This window comes from Manduca sexta, chromosome 3 (genome assembly GCF_014839805.1).
Source record: "Manduca sexta isolate Smith_Timp_Sample1 chromosome 3, JHU_Msex_v1.0, whole genome shotgun sequence".
In the NCBI taxonomy this organism is placed as follows: Eukaryota; Metazoa; Arthropoda; class Insecta; order Lepidoptera; family Sphingidae; genus Manduca; species Manduca sexta.
This window is the reverse complement of record NC_051117.1, coordinates 6,459,408-6,474,443: the sequence shown is the minus strand read 5'-3', so window position 1 is coordinate 6,474,443 and position 15,036 is coordinate 6,459,408. Positions and strand designations below refer to the sequence as shown.

The 15,036-nt window shown below is 34.6% G+C and overlaps 2 protein-coding genes across 3 annotated transcripts in view; one reads left to right on the top strand and one right to left on the bottom strand.

The window, feature by feature from the left end:
- LOC115451861 (ankyrin-2) overlaps positions 1–4,048 on the top strand; it is a 54,971-nt gene extending 50,923 nt beyond the window's left edge. The window contains 4 exon segments of the mRNA XM_037438897.1: positions 1,004–1,143; positions 1,382–1,538; positions 1,808–1,913; positions 2,884–4,048. Of these exon segments, the coding sequence (XP_037294794.1) occupies positions 1,004–1,143; positions 1,382–1,538; positions 1,808–1,913; positions 2,884–2,944 (464 nt within the window). The 3' untranslated portion in view covers positions 2,945–4,048.
- A 1,157-nt stretch (positions 4,049–5,205) lies between these two features.
- Positions 5,206–15,036, bottom strand: part of LOC115452868 — a 119,581-nt gene continuing 109,750 nt past the window's right edge. The window contains exons 5-19 of one of the 2 annotated variants that reach the window (XM_037438953.1): positions 14,888–15,016; positions 14,439–14,701; positions 13,525–13,654; positions 12,965–13,111; positions 12,281–12,403; positions 11,577–11,716; positions 10,886–10,999; positions 10,243–10,361; positions 9,706–9,802; positions 9,235–9,298; positions 8,451–8,598; positions 7,976–8,026; positions 7,714–7,798; positions 7,139–7,216; positions 5,206–6,684 (exon numbers count right to left, since the gene is read on the bottom strand). In XM_037438953.1, the coding sequence (XP_037294850.1) occupies positions 6,652–6,684; positions 7,139–7,216; positions 7,714–7,798; positions 7,976–8,026; positions 8,451–8,598; positions 9,235–9,298; positions 9,706–9,802; positions 10,243–10,361; positions 10,886–10,999; positions 11,577–11,716; positions 12,281–12,403; positions 12,965–13,111; positions 13,525–13,654; positions 14,439–14,701; positions 14,888–15,016 (1,721 nt within the window). In that variant the 3' untranslated portion in view covers positions 5,206–6,651. The remainder of the gene's footprint in view (positions 6,685–7,138; positions 7,217–7,713; positions 7,799–7,975; positions 8,027–8,450; positions 8,599–9,234; positions 9,299–9,705; positions 9,803–10,242; positions 10,362–10,885; positions 11,000–11,576; positions 11,717–12,280; positions 12,404–12,964; positions 13,112–13,524; positions 13,655–14,438; positions 14,702–14,887; positions 15,017–15,036) is intronic. The other variant, XM_037438958.1, reaches the window with a different exon arrangement.

Below are 15,036 nucleotides of genomic sequence, written 5' to 3'. Positions count from 1 at the left end.
TTAAAATTCAATATCCTTGCGTAGCTTTGATTTTATTTCAAAATACCGTAATGTCAATGTTAAAGCCCACTGGAGACTCTTAACGACGGTACAAAAAAGCAGTATGTTACAAAATAAATTATAACCTGTAAAAACAATTATAAAATCATGATACAAATGACACATTTAACAGATTAAACAAATACTTTATACAATTATACTAAATCATGCATATTTAAATTACAAGAAGACTTCGAGTACACATCGTTCTTGGATCTGGGTATTGAATTGGCAATTTCATAAATCATGCTTATTGAATGTATCCTCAATGATTCCCTTGTTATTTCTAAAACTTACACGTTGAGGTGCGTTCAGACTACGCTATTCTCTTTTGCTATAAAATATTGCACATTATCTATGTGGCATGTGATATCTCAAGCTGGTAGGGCAAGATTCAGCCTATAGAGAATTGGTGGCGTGTGGGGCAAGCAATACCGTCGTGACACAAATTGCTTAGTTATTGCCATCTTGCCTTCGAGTAATCAACCATAGCTAAAAGCGAAAGCAATTGTAATATTCAGCTATTCGTATGCTATATATTTAGGCATTAATTGTGTAGTCTGAAAGCATCTCCAATAACCATATTTATTTACCTTTTACTAACAAATAACTGTATATTGGACAATCATGACCTATGCTTACATAACCTAAAATCATAAAGTATTAGCATGAGAATCATATTTAATCTGCCCGTGTTATAAATGTAATCCCAAAAATATTTGGATATGCCATAATTATACTTTAAAAACTTCAAATGTCCTTAAGACAAATTTTAAAGTATTTTATTTGTAATTATATGAATTTCTCGTAACAGTATTGGTATGAGCAACCTTATAACTAATTTTGACTATGGCATATCTAAACAATTGGCTCATTGCAGAGGCTTCGCTCTCATCCCGCTTACCATAGCTAGCTCACATCAGCTTGATACTAATCAGAAAGATAACAGCGGTACGCCCTGCAGGGTCGAACACTATGGTGTCCTCCCTCGACACCCTGGACCCCATCACGGCGGTGCAGATGGAGAGCTTGGAACACCAGTCGACGAGCGAACAGTGCTCCAATTACGAAGTACACGAACCGGATTCAGATACAGAACGATTGGTAAGTGGACTTTTTACCTTAACATTAATGTAAAGATCGCTTTGGATAGAAGTTTTAATAAGTTTCTATTTTCAATTTGGATTTTTTCTGACTAATGAAATCGTAAATGATTATAATTCACAAATTTTGTAACGATAGATTCTTTAAGCTAATTTGAACAAAAAGGCATTCTTGAATTCTAGTCTTTGAAATTTTAAATGACACTACCACATTGCCGACTTATCTCTTTCTTTTGCAGGAACTTGACGGCAAGATACCTAAAGCAAAGGAGCGAACCATTATGTTCGACAGCACCGACACGCTAAGCGCCGTGAGCGGAGACGGCTCGGTCAGGGAGGCCACCGTTGAAGCACCAGCGGCTACCTTCTACATCGGAGACACTCCTATTGTCAGAGGTAAAGATGGTTTCATAAATAAATTTCAGTTTATTGAAAAGCCTTTTTTTTGTAACACGAGTGTATTGCTTTAAATGCATAAGAGTTAAATCAATAAAGTATCATTGTGTATTTAAGCCTAAAATTCCAAATGTTCATGTTATTTATGACCATTGTTAATCAAATTTACATCGACCAGATGCAATTCTCATTATATTTAAAACAGAATTACTCTTCCATCACTAAAACGGAACTCTGATAAAATAATTTCCCTCAACTATCTGGTCTAGGTGAAAGACGAGAAGAAGAAGCCGAGCCCCAACATCTGTCTGGCAGCTGCCCAGCATCCCTGCCACCTGCAACGCAACCGTCACCACCTATACCCGCGCAGAGAAGGTAAACAACTGCTAACCTTATAGCTTTAAATGCATTTTTCATAGCTAAAAAACCATAATTACAAATAAATAGGTCACATAAGCCTATGGTGGCATTTGCTTTGCCACGTTTATTGATATCCAAATTAATAAAGAGGAAAATAAAATTTCATCATTGATATAGAATATCTCAAATAAATTCACATATAGATCAAAGGCTTTAAGCATTGTTTTGCAATTATATTTTGTCACATCTTCAATAAAAACATATTCATCATTCTCTTGCTGTTACACGTTTATTAGTTTTGGCATTAATCCTAATTTATATTTCATTTATTTCTGTTTAAATTGTTTTAATGCTTTTTATAGCGAGCCATCATTTAAAATCATTTGCAAATTATATCTCATCTAATAAGTTCATGTTACAAGCTTGATTCACAACACCACTCAGCCAAATTCTGCTTCTTATTATCACTTTTAAATTCAGTACTGCAGCCCCCCTTTTGTTTAGTTTCACAATTGTAATAACTTGAAATAAAAACGTGCCAACTAAAAAATTCAATATTATCGTTACAGCTGCTATTGCTTAAGTCACTCACAAGATAAGCTCAACAAATAGGTACATACGTTTTTATTGTACTACTTTCTCGTAATATTTTGCTTCTATATCATGAACAGCATTTATATATATTTAGCCGACATCACGATTTAGCTTGATCGATTTTATTATTTATTTGTGTTTTATATAAAGTGTGGATTGTTGCTGTTTTGATAAATATATTGAGCAAATATATAGCTTGTTGAGTGACTAATAACTTTGTTATTTCTTAGTAAAAATTCTGGTAAAACTATTCTGAAATTTCTTTGTTAGCAGTATTTTTTTCTATATTTTCTTTATGTACTATTTCTTTAAAATATTCTTTTACCAGGACTTTTAAAGCAAAATAATTAACTAAGATTTTGGATACATTACTACTTTTCGGTCCTTTCAGATCTCTGACAATGATTGCGAAGTCACCACACACTAGTCTAGAAGATGCTGCGAAGAAATAAATAAAAAAATGTTTAAAATTACATTTTTGTCCTATTCCTTAAGATCTTTTGAAGCTACAAAGGCTTTGGCAAACCATGCACTGTACGCTAATTTGACAGTTGTTACTTAGATAAACGCGTCCTATAGTTAACTAATGTATGTTAAGATTAAAATAGATAACTGATCTTTAGGCTTTAACGTCAAAAATATCTTCGTGGTTTTGAAAATTGAATGAATAAACTCGACATAACTGAAACTGTCTTCTGGCAAATGTTGCCAAATTAACATCAATATTAGAGAATCTTAGGAGTTTCATAATCGATGTCCATTAACTAGGAATTCCTCATGAGAATTGGATTTATAATGTAGAATTTTGCACTATTGATCATTGTGCTGTTTCTCCGTCTAGATCATTCTAGAACTGACACTATTACTATTGAAACTAGTCTGAAAAGTACTGATCCAGTCATTTCATACGTACCTGGAATTGCGTCAACCTTGACATTTCTAAATCGGATCTGATTGTCTCTTAATATGTTGTCTCTCGGGCGCATATTTTCAATTTTTGGATTGTATTTTGGTAAAGATTTTGTACTGACGTCTGAAGACGAGGTCCATTGTCCTTCGAACTTTTAGATAGCTTAGCTCAGGTCTGCTTCGACACACTAGAGTGTTTTATAATTACGATGTAAGTAGTTGGGTATAATTTTGATATGCGAATAACATTTCAAACTTTCTTGCATTCAAGATGGGGCTATGTTCATTCTTTGCGCTATTTATGAAAGGTAACGTATGAGGAATTAAGGTGGTTTTTGTACGTTTTTAGTTGTTTTTTGTATATTGTTAATAAAAGTTATTTCGTTACTTTAAATGGTCGTAGATGTGTTAGATGATCAGAGATTGCTCTCAAATAATCGTTACTTGTGAGGGAATGAGAAGAATTTGCGTGGCCAGAATTTGTAAATTGATTTATTAAAAACAGTAGAAATTCTCAATATAATAAGATCTGACTTAAACTATTTCTAATTTATCTTTTGGATGTTTGGTAGGAAGGATTATGAGAGGGACTAGGAATTAAAGGAAAATGATATTTTCCAAGGAGAGCCTCCTGGATGAAGGGAAAATTGATGGGTTGAGACTGATGGAAATTGTGAAAAATTTAGTAATACATGCTTAACGAAATACACTGCGTTAGCTGCTAAAGCAATTTTGCTCATATCAGCATGTACCCCTGCCGTGAGTTTCAAGTTAACTATTATAGCAAATGTAGGGATAAGTGAACACTGATTAGATTTTGATAGCATTCGATCAATAGTAAATAAGTATGTAAGCGAATTCGTATCTATTGCACGTGATTTTAACGTGCAAATTAGAACCCCTATGTTTTAATATTTTAATCGATATCAGTGTCCTAGGAACAATAATCGTTAGATTCCATTTCAAATTCGACTTTATGTCGTCTGTTTAGGGTATCGAGTTGGTTGTAGAAATCCCATACTCTAGGGGTACATCGCTTGTAACAATTTATAAATATAGTTAATTTTCTAACTACGTGTGCTTAAGTAAGGTACGTGCTAAGGGTCAGTCGCCGAGCTGTCGTATTAAGTTTAAACGTGGTCATTATGTTGCTATTTCGATTGTTTCACGTTGTATTTGTATTATTGCTGATATTCTATCGATTATAATTAAAATATTATTGATATATTAAATAAAAACGCTATGTCTCATATTTATATGGTTGTTTTATTTTAAATGTTTTTAGTTTAAAGTATAAAAAATACACCAAACGATTCAATGGTTTTTAATAATACATATAACATTTATTTTGAAAAGAATTTATTAATAATAATTTATAAAAGTATTTATTTGTTATTAGGAAAAGGAACAGTTACTGCAAATATGTTAATGAAGTAAAACTAGAAAGCCATTTATATGTTTTCACGGATACGAAACAAAGGAATGTATTCGATTGCCTTGGTGGCTTAGTTGTACTGCATGCCCGGTACGGCAGCATTCTGAGATCCTGGGTTTGAATCCTGGGCTGAGCAAAGTGATATTTGGGTTTTGCTGCTCAGTTACAGCCCGGAGTTTATTACTTGTGCTCGATATGGCGATAGGCTCGCCCCCTATCACATCATGGCACGGAACACACTTGGCGAACAGTCGCGAACAGTGGGTGCCCTGGTTACGCCTCTGCATACCCCTTCGGGGATAAATGCATGATGTGTGTTTGTTTTGCATGTATGAGAATAAACTTCAAAACTCATAATAAAACAACAAATTAATTAAAATAAATATATTAACAAAACGTACAAACATACCAACGATAAATACAAACGTGTATAACATAATGCGTTATAAATAACAAACATTGCACACCGAAGAAAATTGAAACACTTTTCCCGTGAAATAATTGACATTCTCCATAAATTAAATTGCCTTTTTATGTGCTGAAAAAGAGGTTATTGCAATTATTTTTCATTTAATATGTAGAATAAAGCCTATTCCTTATACCCTAGACTTTATAATAAGACTGTAGGAATAAAAAAAAATATCCCAACAGACAACTTTATCGATCATTGTTCGTAAAAAAATTAAGTCCGGGGACTCTATTCCATCTATAGGAGCGAATCCGTTTTTTGCAATTACGGGCGATCTATTCGAAGGACAGCTTCGATACCATTATAGGTAAGTGAGACTTTTAGAGACTTTCCCGCCCTCACACCCGTAAGCAACTACAACTCCTGTAAGCCAGGATCAGCAGTGGCACGCATTATGACACCGAGCGGTGAAGCTCGGCGAGTCTCAGAGAAAACTAATTTGTCATTATCCCGCAACGAAATTAATCAAATAGAAAGATAGGGAGGAGTTGGAAATATTAATTGTCCATATTATAGGTAAGAGAGTAAAAAAATCTCTTATTTACTTATACGGCCATCAAAACTGTCCTTCGATTAGAACTCCCGGAATTGCAAAAGGACGGATATTCCTCCGTAGACGGAATAAGGTCCATTACCCCTAGGTATTTTTTTTAATGTCGTATATATTCTCGTAACAAATATTAGATCAGTATTTCTATATGATTTCTAAGATTTAATGATTTGTAATATTTTTTAATAATCTCATTTAAATTCATAACAAGTTTACTACAATATACTTTAATCAATTCGTTTTCATTTCCGGTTTCCGAACATAGCGCCATAGATTAAATAACCGGAAAAAATTAACGAAATAAATAATCGTAACATAAATGAAAATTCTTCAAATAAGAAATCTATACCGAATAGAGAAGGGATAATTTACATTTTGACGATTTCTCATTCAAATTATTTTCACTGTTTTCTTAATATCTAAAAAATGCTTATAATTATTATGGCATTTTTGTTGTGTGACACTCGCGGAGTTTAGTGATGTGAGTAGATAGTAGTATAGTTTTTTTTTATATGCTATTTTCAATTAATTGGATCCTATATGATATACTTTTTAAATGTAATTAGAATCAATTTCTTTTATAATATTTTATCATAATAAATTCATCACTTCACATCCATCACGATAAAGCGCGAACAATATATTAATCAATTTATAAGCATTTATAATTTAAAAAGAATAAATAATTTAATAAATTAAGTCTTCACTTTGGTGGTAAAAATCATCCACATTAAAGTACAGCAGACAGCTTTATGAGTAATACTTTTAAGATTAAGATTAAGTCTCTTCGATGACTTCACAGGGAATCGAACTCCGACACGTCACTCGTCTGAAAAACAAAATTCGGTATTAGCCGACAATCTTTGTTGCTTCCCCCGACAAAACTGCGTGCTGACTATATATTTAGAAGCTATCTACTCAAAATTTATAATAGATATAAATAAAATAAACATCATATTTCTACAATATTTTTGCCTTTACTTTAGTAGTTTTTTTTTAAATATTTGATTCTGTGCATATCTTCCTGAAGTATACATTATTTCAATATACAACTAAAATTATTAATAAACAATATTTTGGTAGTTTAAAATTTTCAACGACCTAAAACTGATTTTTTAACCAAATTATTCTTTAATCTTTGCATTCCCACTGCAACTCGTGCGCCGAAAATGAATGAAACGAATGCAACAGATCGTTTGCTCGAGGTTGGGTCTTAACATTCAATAACCAATATATCCTCAGAAAGACAAGGTTCAGAAGAAGATGTGCATTGTGATACCCACAAGGTCTGGTTTGTAAAGATGGACGTGCGGCAGGAGGAAGGTGGAGCCGAGGTCTCGCTCGGCCATAGTATTGGCCTCCTGGAGTGGACATAATGCGTTAATATTTACATATATGTGCGTACAAGGATATCACGTGTGAAGGAGTCTTTAGGAGCTTTAGTTCTTGATTACTAAAGGTCTTTGCATAATGGCAATTGTAAACTGCTTCGCAAAATTGGCCAAGTGCAAAAAGAGGTGCTTGCTTGAATTCGGTAACGAATCAAAACTTAACAGATGTCTCGAACCAGTAAAGTAATTTTTATGAATAACGTATTAAAGTAAGTACATAATGTTAAGTTTCAGTTTATTATCGAAATCCATCTCAAAGTAAAACTGTTCGTGGCACTGAATATTTATAAAATCCAATAATTATTATACCAAAAAACATGCTTTAAATTTTGAGTGCAAAATTGACAAAGGTATTTTTATTGCTTAAAATTTAAGTAGCAATGTAAAGGTGTTTCTGTACAATTTAAACATTTTTGAGAAGTGTAGAGAATACTGTAAAAAAGTGGTCAAAAGGGGAATATTGATACCTGATGTGTGAGACGCATAGAGGACGCAGCTCGTCCTGTGCTCGCAGGAAGAGTACCTCCCACTGACCTTGCTTCTGATAGAGTCCTGCAACAAGTTCATTAGCTTCCATAAAAAATGAATTTTGATGCTGGTGGCTATAAATATGAAGGTATGGAGAATATAAGTTCAACATCAATTGAGGTAACAGTGAGGTGGAATAACAAAATTCTCGTGATTTGCAAACGAATAATAAGGTTCATGGTATAATACACGGTAACTTACAGTTCTCCAAGTCTCCTCTCAGCGTCAGTCCATTCGGATAGATCTTCTTGACTGAAAAGTTAAACGTTGATATAATATCAATCTTTAATGTTATAGCCAATTAACATAGTATGAATGAAAACCTTTTTAAAATTTGTAGTATTTGAACTTCGACCCTAAGGAATCTTTTACCCAGTCGTAAATTAGAACTATTTAATGAAAATTAAATTTGTATTAAATATCACTGGTTTACTTAATTCACTATTTGTCTATGCCTCGCTCGGGTGTTTATGGCCTTTCCGCGCTAGCAACACCGATGACAGGAAGGACGGACGGGTGCCATATTGGACTTGACTTCGAGACCACCGAACGTAACCATCATTATAGTTTTTGTCTTTTGGATTTACTTTATATTAAATATACAGTCCTCTATACTAAAAACTGGTTTGATATCTCAACACTATTATCATCATTTTTGTAAGTCTTTATATCTCACCTATAAGATTTCCTCAGAGAATCGAACCGCCCTATGTCGCCGTCTGATTCCCCCTTATTGATCGAGGATAAGTCATCTCGATCGTCTTTCAAGACCTCATCTCCTCGGATAGTGGTGGAAACTTTGAAACCAGCTGACACTAAAGCACCTGGGATAAAAACGTGGGCATGAATACACCAACTTCAAAAAAGAAAAAGGTGAAATATTACCGACCTACATAAATTACAATTAATTTCAATTTAATACATTATGAAGCTCAGGGTAGCATTGAAATACTCGTTATCCTAAGACATTGCTTTTTAAAGTAGTGGAAGCGCCACCCCATGGAGGTAAAATGAAGATTTTGTTAATCAATTCCTATCCCTCGGGAACAATACGCTTTTCTACATGAATGGTACAATATATCCTTCTGTGCTCCTGATGAGGGTTATGCAAAATTTAATAATTATACGATTGAGCAGTAAAGATTATTAAATGCCATAATGCCAGTCACAGGCTATATTCTACAATGTCATTCAATCCGAAGCATAACAGTGTTCGCCAAATTTTGTTACGTAACAAACTGATAGCCCCTCATACAGACTCACACAAAATACAAGATTTATTACTGTATGACAATTCTTTTATCGAAGTCTACCAACAAAATATGTCTGCATACATCATTACTGAATAGAAAAAAAAAAGCACAACTAACACGCGAAAATCCTCTTGTATTTTTAATTCTATCTACAAACAGAATTGAAATATAAACACTTGTAATGCGGAGTGTTTTGGTAGCACCCACCTTGTTTGTTATGCCGGTCTTTGTTGGCACTGTACGATGATTCCAAACTGTGTTTTCTGCGCATCTGAAAAAATATGCCTGATTAGTAATTACACAAACAAGGTCAAATTAAATAAATAATGAAGAATAAAAGTTAATGTGTCGTGTTTTTTTGCCTCTTATTTGTAATTATACTTCACAAATTCAACTCATTACTGATTACTGTGTTTTTCATATCACTTATTTTTATACAAGCATAGCAAAATAAGGCCATTGAAGTGGGCGCACCAGATATACACAGGCTGATCCCGAAACACGACACTCTTATGTGGTCACTAAACAACTACAAGTGTGCTTATTTACACCGCCCAACCTCATGAACTATAAACTACTTGGTGGTGTTCTCTAGTCATACTGAATCATTAAAAGCAAGTCTTACAATCCAATTATGCCGGCTATAATGTATTAAAACACGAACACTACCAAGCTTACCTCCTCATGATTGGCGCTCGCTCCTGACTCCAAATAGCTAATCAGTTTCGCCTCGCTGCTCAGTTCTAAGCTTCGTTTTCTTGATATGTTTTCTCGACTAAAAAGAAAAGTTTCAGGTTATATATAAAGAAAGCTAGACATAAAAGAACAAAATTTCAAAAAAAAAATTTTTTTGTTATAACACTAAACTAATTCAAGTTTCCCAAAGTAAGAAAAGAAATATTTATGTCATTACATAAAAAAAAACATAGACTGTATTATTTTCTGATTAACGTTATTTCAATCAAATGTGGGGTCCGCATAACGTACTTCTTCAAACGTATTGCAGAAAAGATTTTGCTTACTTTTACGACAAGATGTCTGCCCGACATTAACATCCTGCAAGACAGCATTAGATAAACCGACACAGCCTATTATCTAACCTAGGAATCCAACCTAGGACCTCTTGATTCACAGCCCATAATATACCGCCAATAGACCAGCGAGATTATATTATAAATGCCTCATGAGACTCAAATTCTGAAGAGTTAAACCCACCTGTCGCCGTGATGCGGGTGCAGCCGTGCGCGCGGTATCATGACGGCGGGCGCGGGCGGCGGCGGCGGGTCGTGCGCCGGCGGCTCCGACATTATCATCTTCTTCGTTGATGACGGACGCTGGAATAGAATAGAATTTAATTATCAGATTCCTCAGGCTGAAGAAAGTGGTCAAGAAAATCTACTTTTAATTAATAATCCTGCCCCATATTCCTTGTGCTCAAGAGATCAGTGAAAGTCTCTAAATTTTAATTAAAAGTAAGTGCCCTCGATTAAGTGGCATCACCAACACGACACGTAGGTTTTTTTATCGTTTGTGATGACAAATACGATCGGTTATGATTGGTCAAGAGACCACGTGCGAGTCACATTTTAATCTCTCAACCAATCACAATGAAGCGACATTAACGTTCGGGTTTCCTGCTTTATCTTAAGAGGAGAGCTGGTTTTCAATAATGCCGCTTACGGTCAATAGAATATAATAAAAAATAGACATTCCCGGACTCGCTAAGCTTCAGTGTTCAATATCAAAAAGCGTGGCTATCCTGGCTTACAGAAGCTGCAGCGACGAGTGCTCCTCTCTCTTCTAAGAGATCCTCTCGTGAACAAACCATATTCCGATAGGTAAGTTAGGTAGAACTTACCTTAACCGGCATATAAGGTAGAGATGCATTTTGTATGCTAGAAGCGTCTGCTGCGTCACCTCTCTCGCTGATCAGCGCTCGGCGATCTTGTCTTTGTTTCGAAGGCATGGCACCCTGAAATCAACACCATATTTGTATTAAATATTCAAGGCTTAATGATATTAAGTATACTCGACATTTTTGTGTGTATTTCTAAGTACCGAGTTCATTGTAGTTAATATTATATTATATGCGAAATTAACTACAGCTACTTATGTGTCGAGGGTTCGTTCCCGTGATACTGGTTGTGTTTACTCAGTATCAGCCATGAGTCGGGAATTTGTGCCCGAAATGCCGATAGGATCGGTCCCTATCACATCATGGGACAGAATATACATGGCGGAAAGTAGGTGTACTAGTGACGCCCCTGCCTACTCCTAGGATTAAAGGCGTGACTGTGTGAGTACATTACAAAATATATATAAGGTAGTAACATAGTAGTTAGTACACTATTATTTCTTTACAAGAATTCTACTTCAGTTTTTCCTTAGTAAATAAAAAGTCAAAAAGCGATCTCGACATCCTCATTCACCTCGTAACCGTCTCATACTTTCTGTAATATTCTTCGCTTCATGTATTGTCACCATTATTTTGACATGAACGACCATAATACCCTTTACCTCGGCAGAACTCCGCTTTTTACTTTTCTTACCTGATGAAGAGCCGGCATACTCTGGATGCAAGCCACGATGGACCGCTGTGGTGGTCGTGAGCGGCGACAAGCTACGATCGCGCATGCTGTCAATATTGCCGTTAGAACTGCTCCGGCTACGACCAGAGATATCAGAACCACTGGAAATGAAAATGATGGCATTATTATCAAATGTTTAAAGATTAAATTTGAGCACGAGCAATGCCAACGAAGTTTATGTGTAGAGACAAAAGTAGCTAAACATATTCTAAATTTCAAAGCGCTTCTATAATTGACTTCTATCAAAATATTATTATATCTAAAATAAAGTAAACCCTTTAAAGTATATTTGAGTAAATAGCGACTGTTAAGGTCACATAAGTTTAAGGTGATTTGGAATTGAATTTGCTTAGCTACTTTTGTGGCTGAATGTAATTCGTTTAAAAACTTTGATGTAAATACTTTTAACTTTAATACAATTGTCACTGAAAATGTCTATAATATTTTTTATTGTAAAATATCCTAAATGTACAAAGTAATTAAAATAAGGCTGTAATGTCATGCGCAACAATTTAGATGCTAAGTGTATAGTTTACATCAGCACTTTAATTAGCAATGGATTAAAAATTGGCTATATGACAATGTAAATAAACCCATTATGTAAGTAACCCTTGTAAGATTATATTTAATAATTAAACTCACACGAATCATATTTGCAATATTACCTTTCAAGTTAATCTGGCAAGTGCTTCCCGCGTACCACTGGAAACATTCGCAGAGCACTCTCCTATCATCACGCGAGTAGCACGCACCGTGATAGTTACATCTCTCGCAACCAACAGGCTCCGCTGAAAATGTAAATAAATACTTCATAAACCTATTTTTTATTACTATAATGACGAGACGAACTTGTCGTTGGCCTGATGGTAAGCGATACGATCGCCCATAAACAGTAGAAACACATCCAACACCTTGAATTACAAAGTATTTTTTGGTATTTCACTGCGCTTGCCATTCTGAGACGTGAGATGTTAAGTCATCTTATGTCCAATTACACTGGTTACAATTTTCTTCAAACCGGAACACAGCAGTGACTACACAGTGCTGCTTTGCGGTGGAAATAGACATTGCAGTGATACCTACCCAGACGGACTTTCACATATAAGACACCTACCACCGGTGAACAATAAATTGAAGAAACTATATTCCTAGTTAAATTTTTATATAGAAATATTTCAAAAATACTCTGGCATGTTTCATCGCCTTTCTTTGGACATTTACTTCTATATTTGGTATCTATCATCGTTTTTACTATATCTATTGCTTTAGACTGGTGATTTTACTTGAAAACATCTATGAGATCAAGTGCTGGAATTTAAGAACTTGAATAGAGTAAATTTAGAACTTACTGGAACAAATCCTTCCAGGGTACAGGTTATTAACGCTGAGATCAGCATAGCCTTCGAGACAGCTGCAGGTATAGGTGCCACGTAAGTTGAAACACTGCGCATGCTCAGAGCAATCGTGGAACTGGACGCTAGTGCACTCGTCGAAATCTAGAAAATAAAAGCATTAGTCTCACTATCTTGATGATTACAGGCCTTTTTTATTCTTATGTGAATAGAAATTTATAAAATCAAATTTAAATCTTATACTTTATAATCAATTTATAATGGCTTCATGGTGCAGTCTACTTAATATTACACTGTCAGACATCAAATTCGCTTAATAAATTCAACATTTCAAAATGCTTTTACACATTAACTACAATATTAAAAAAAAATCTTCATCTTGAAGTAAGCCATTTCAAGTTTATTTTAGTGAAGAAAAATGATTGATAATACGGAGATAAAAGTTTAAAGCCGATTTCATATTATATTGAATTCTTTCTGCCATTTTTTTTTTGACTGATATACTAATTATGGACTATATTTTAAAAACATTAAGTACTCATTTCCTAAGAACATACCGCTAACATCCAATCTATCGACGAGTTCACCAGCCGCGTGTACGTCCGTCCCTCCGAGGCTGTAGTTGTTATTCCTCAAGTACTTCTCTATCACCTCCTTTAGTCGGCTTTCATGAGCATTGTCTGACAGCTGAAAAGAAAAAGTGTTACTTTGGTGATCGATTTAGGTAATCTTATTCCATAGAAAATTGGTGATTTACGCCTGCCCAAAGTCTGTTAGCAAAAATTCAAGTACTCGATAACTATTTAATGTCCACAGGCACTTTTATAAACCATATAGAGGGTAATATTAAAATGCAGTGGAGAGCGTGCATAGACCCTGATTCCTTCTGACTTTCCTTACGTAATTATGTAAATCGAATTATTATTAGAATGATATGCACACCGCATTCATACGTAATGCTATGCGTATATAATATATTGTATCGGGTTCCCTTTAGAAAAAATACTCTTTGCCACTGTTAAAATGAAAACTTTTTCAATATCGTTGTACTTAAATGGATTAGTTATTAAAAAAGAAAAATTAAATATTAAATAAAAACTTTATGGTTATACATTTCTTTTAATGTCGAACTTGGAATTTATATGAATTGTTGCAGCATCTCTGTTTTATTGTTTAGTTCTAAGTCAAATGGCATAATTAAACATAATTCGGTCTAATACAAAATTATAAATTACAAACATAGAAATTGTTAATCTATTGTTGCAATATTAATAGGCGTTTATTAAGTAACTGTCAATTGACAATTCAATTTAGTAAAGTCATTACTACGTTCTTTACCGTGACCGTTGCAGTTTCATTTCATAAAATATTCCTGATCCGATCCTGAAAGGTCTTACAAACTGTTAAAAATTATATAAGAAATTATACATGAATAGTTCCTGATTTTTCTATGCTTTTGATCGTGTCTTACTTGCACATAGAAGTGGTTCATAACACCCTGGTATAAATCTCCTCCGGACTCCTTCATCTCAACAGGATGGAAGCCAGTGATATGCACGCCATGGAAGACATCTCTCAAATCAGATTGCATGACCATCCTGTTGATGCCCTCGTGAGTAGCTACAGCTAATGCCTGATACTCTTTGCTGGAGTTGTCTGAGAGGTTCTGGTGGAATCGGAGACGTTTGCTGCCTTGCGAATCCAATGCAAGCTTCACGGAGTATGTGTAGGTTGCTGGAAATTGTAATTAATTACTTATGTTAATTTTGTCTTATTGGTGTAATATACCTGTTAACCTTGAACTTGTGGATTCGATTAGGGCAAGCAACTATTTTTTTATTACTAAATAACTGCAATCAATTTTATTTACTAGGCTTTTTCATACCTAAATCATTAATCAAAAATATCGACAAAACTCACGTTTACAAGGCCTATCCGGGAACATCCTAGCAAATCCAGGTCTGCACACACATTTCATGATACCATCGATTCTCTGACAGCGCTCGTTCCTCGATGCTTTGCAATCTGGATGACACTCTTTACCATAGCCTGTAACATAATACAAATAT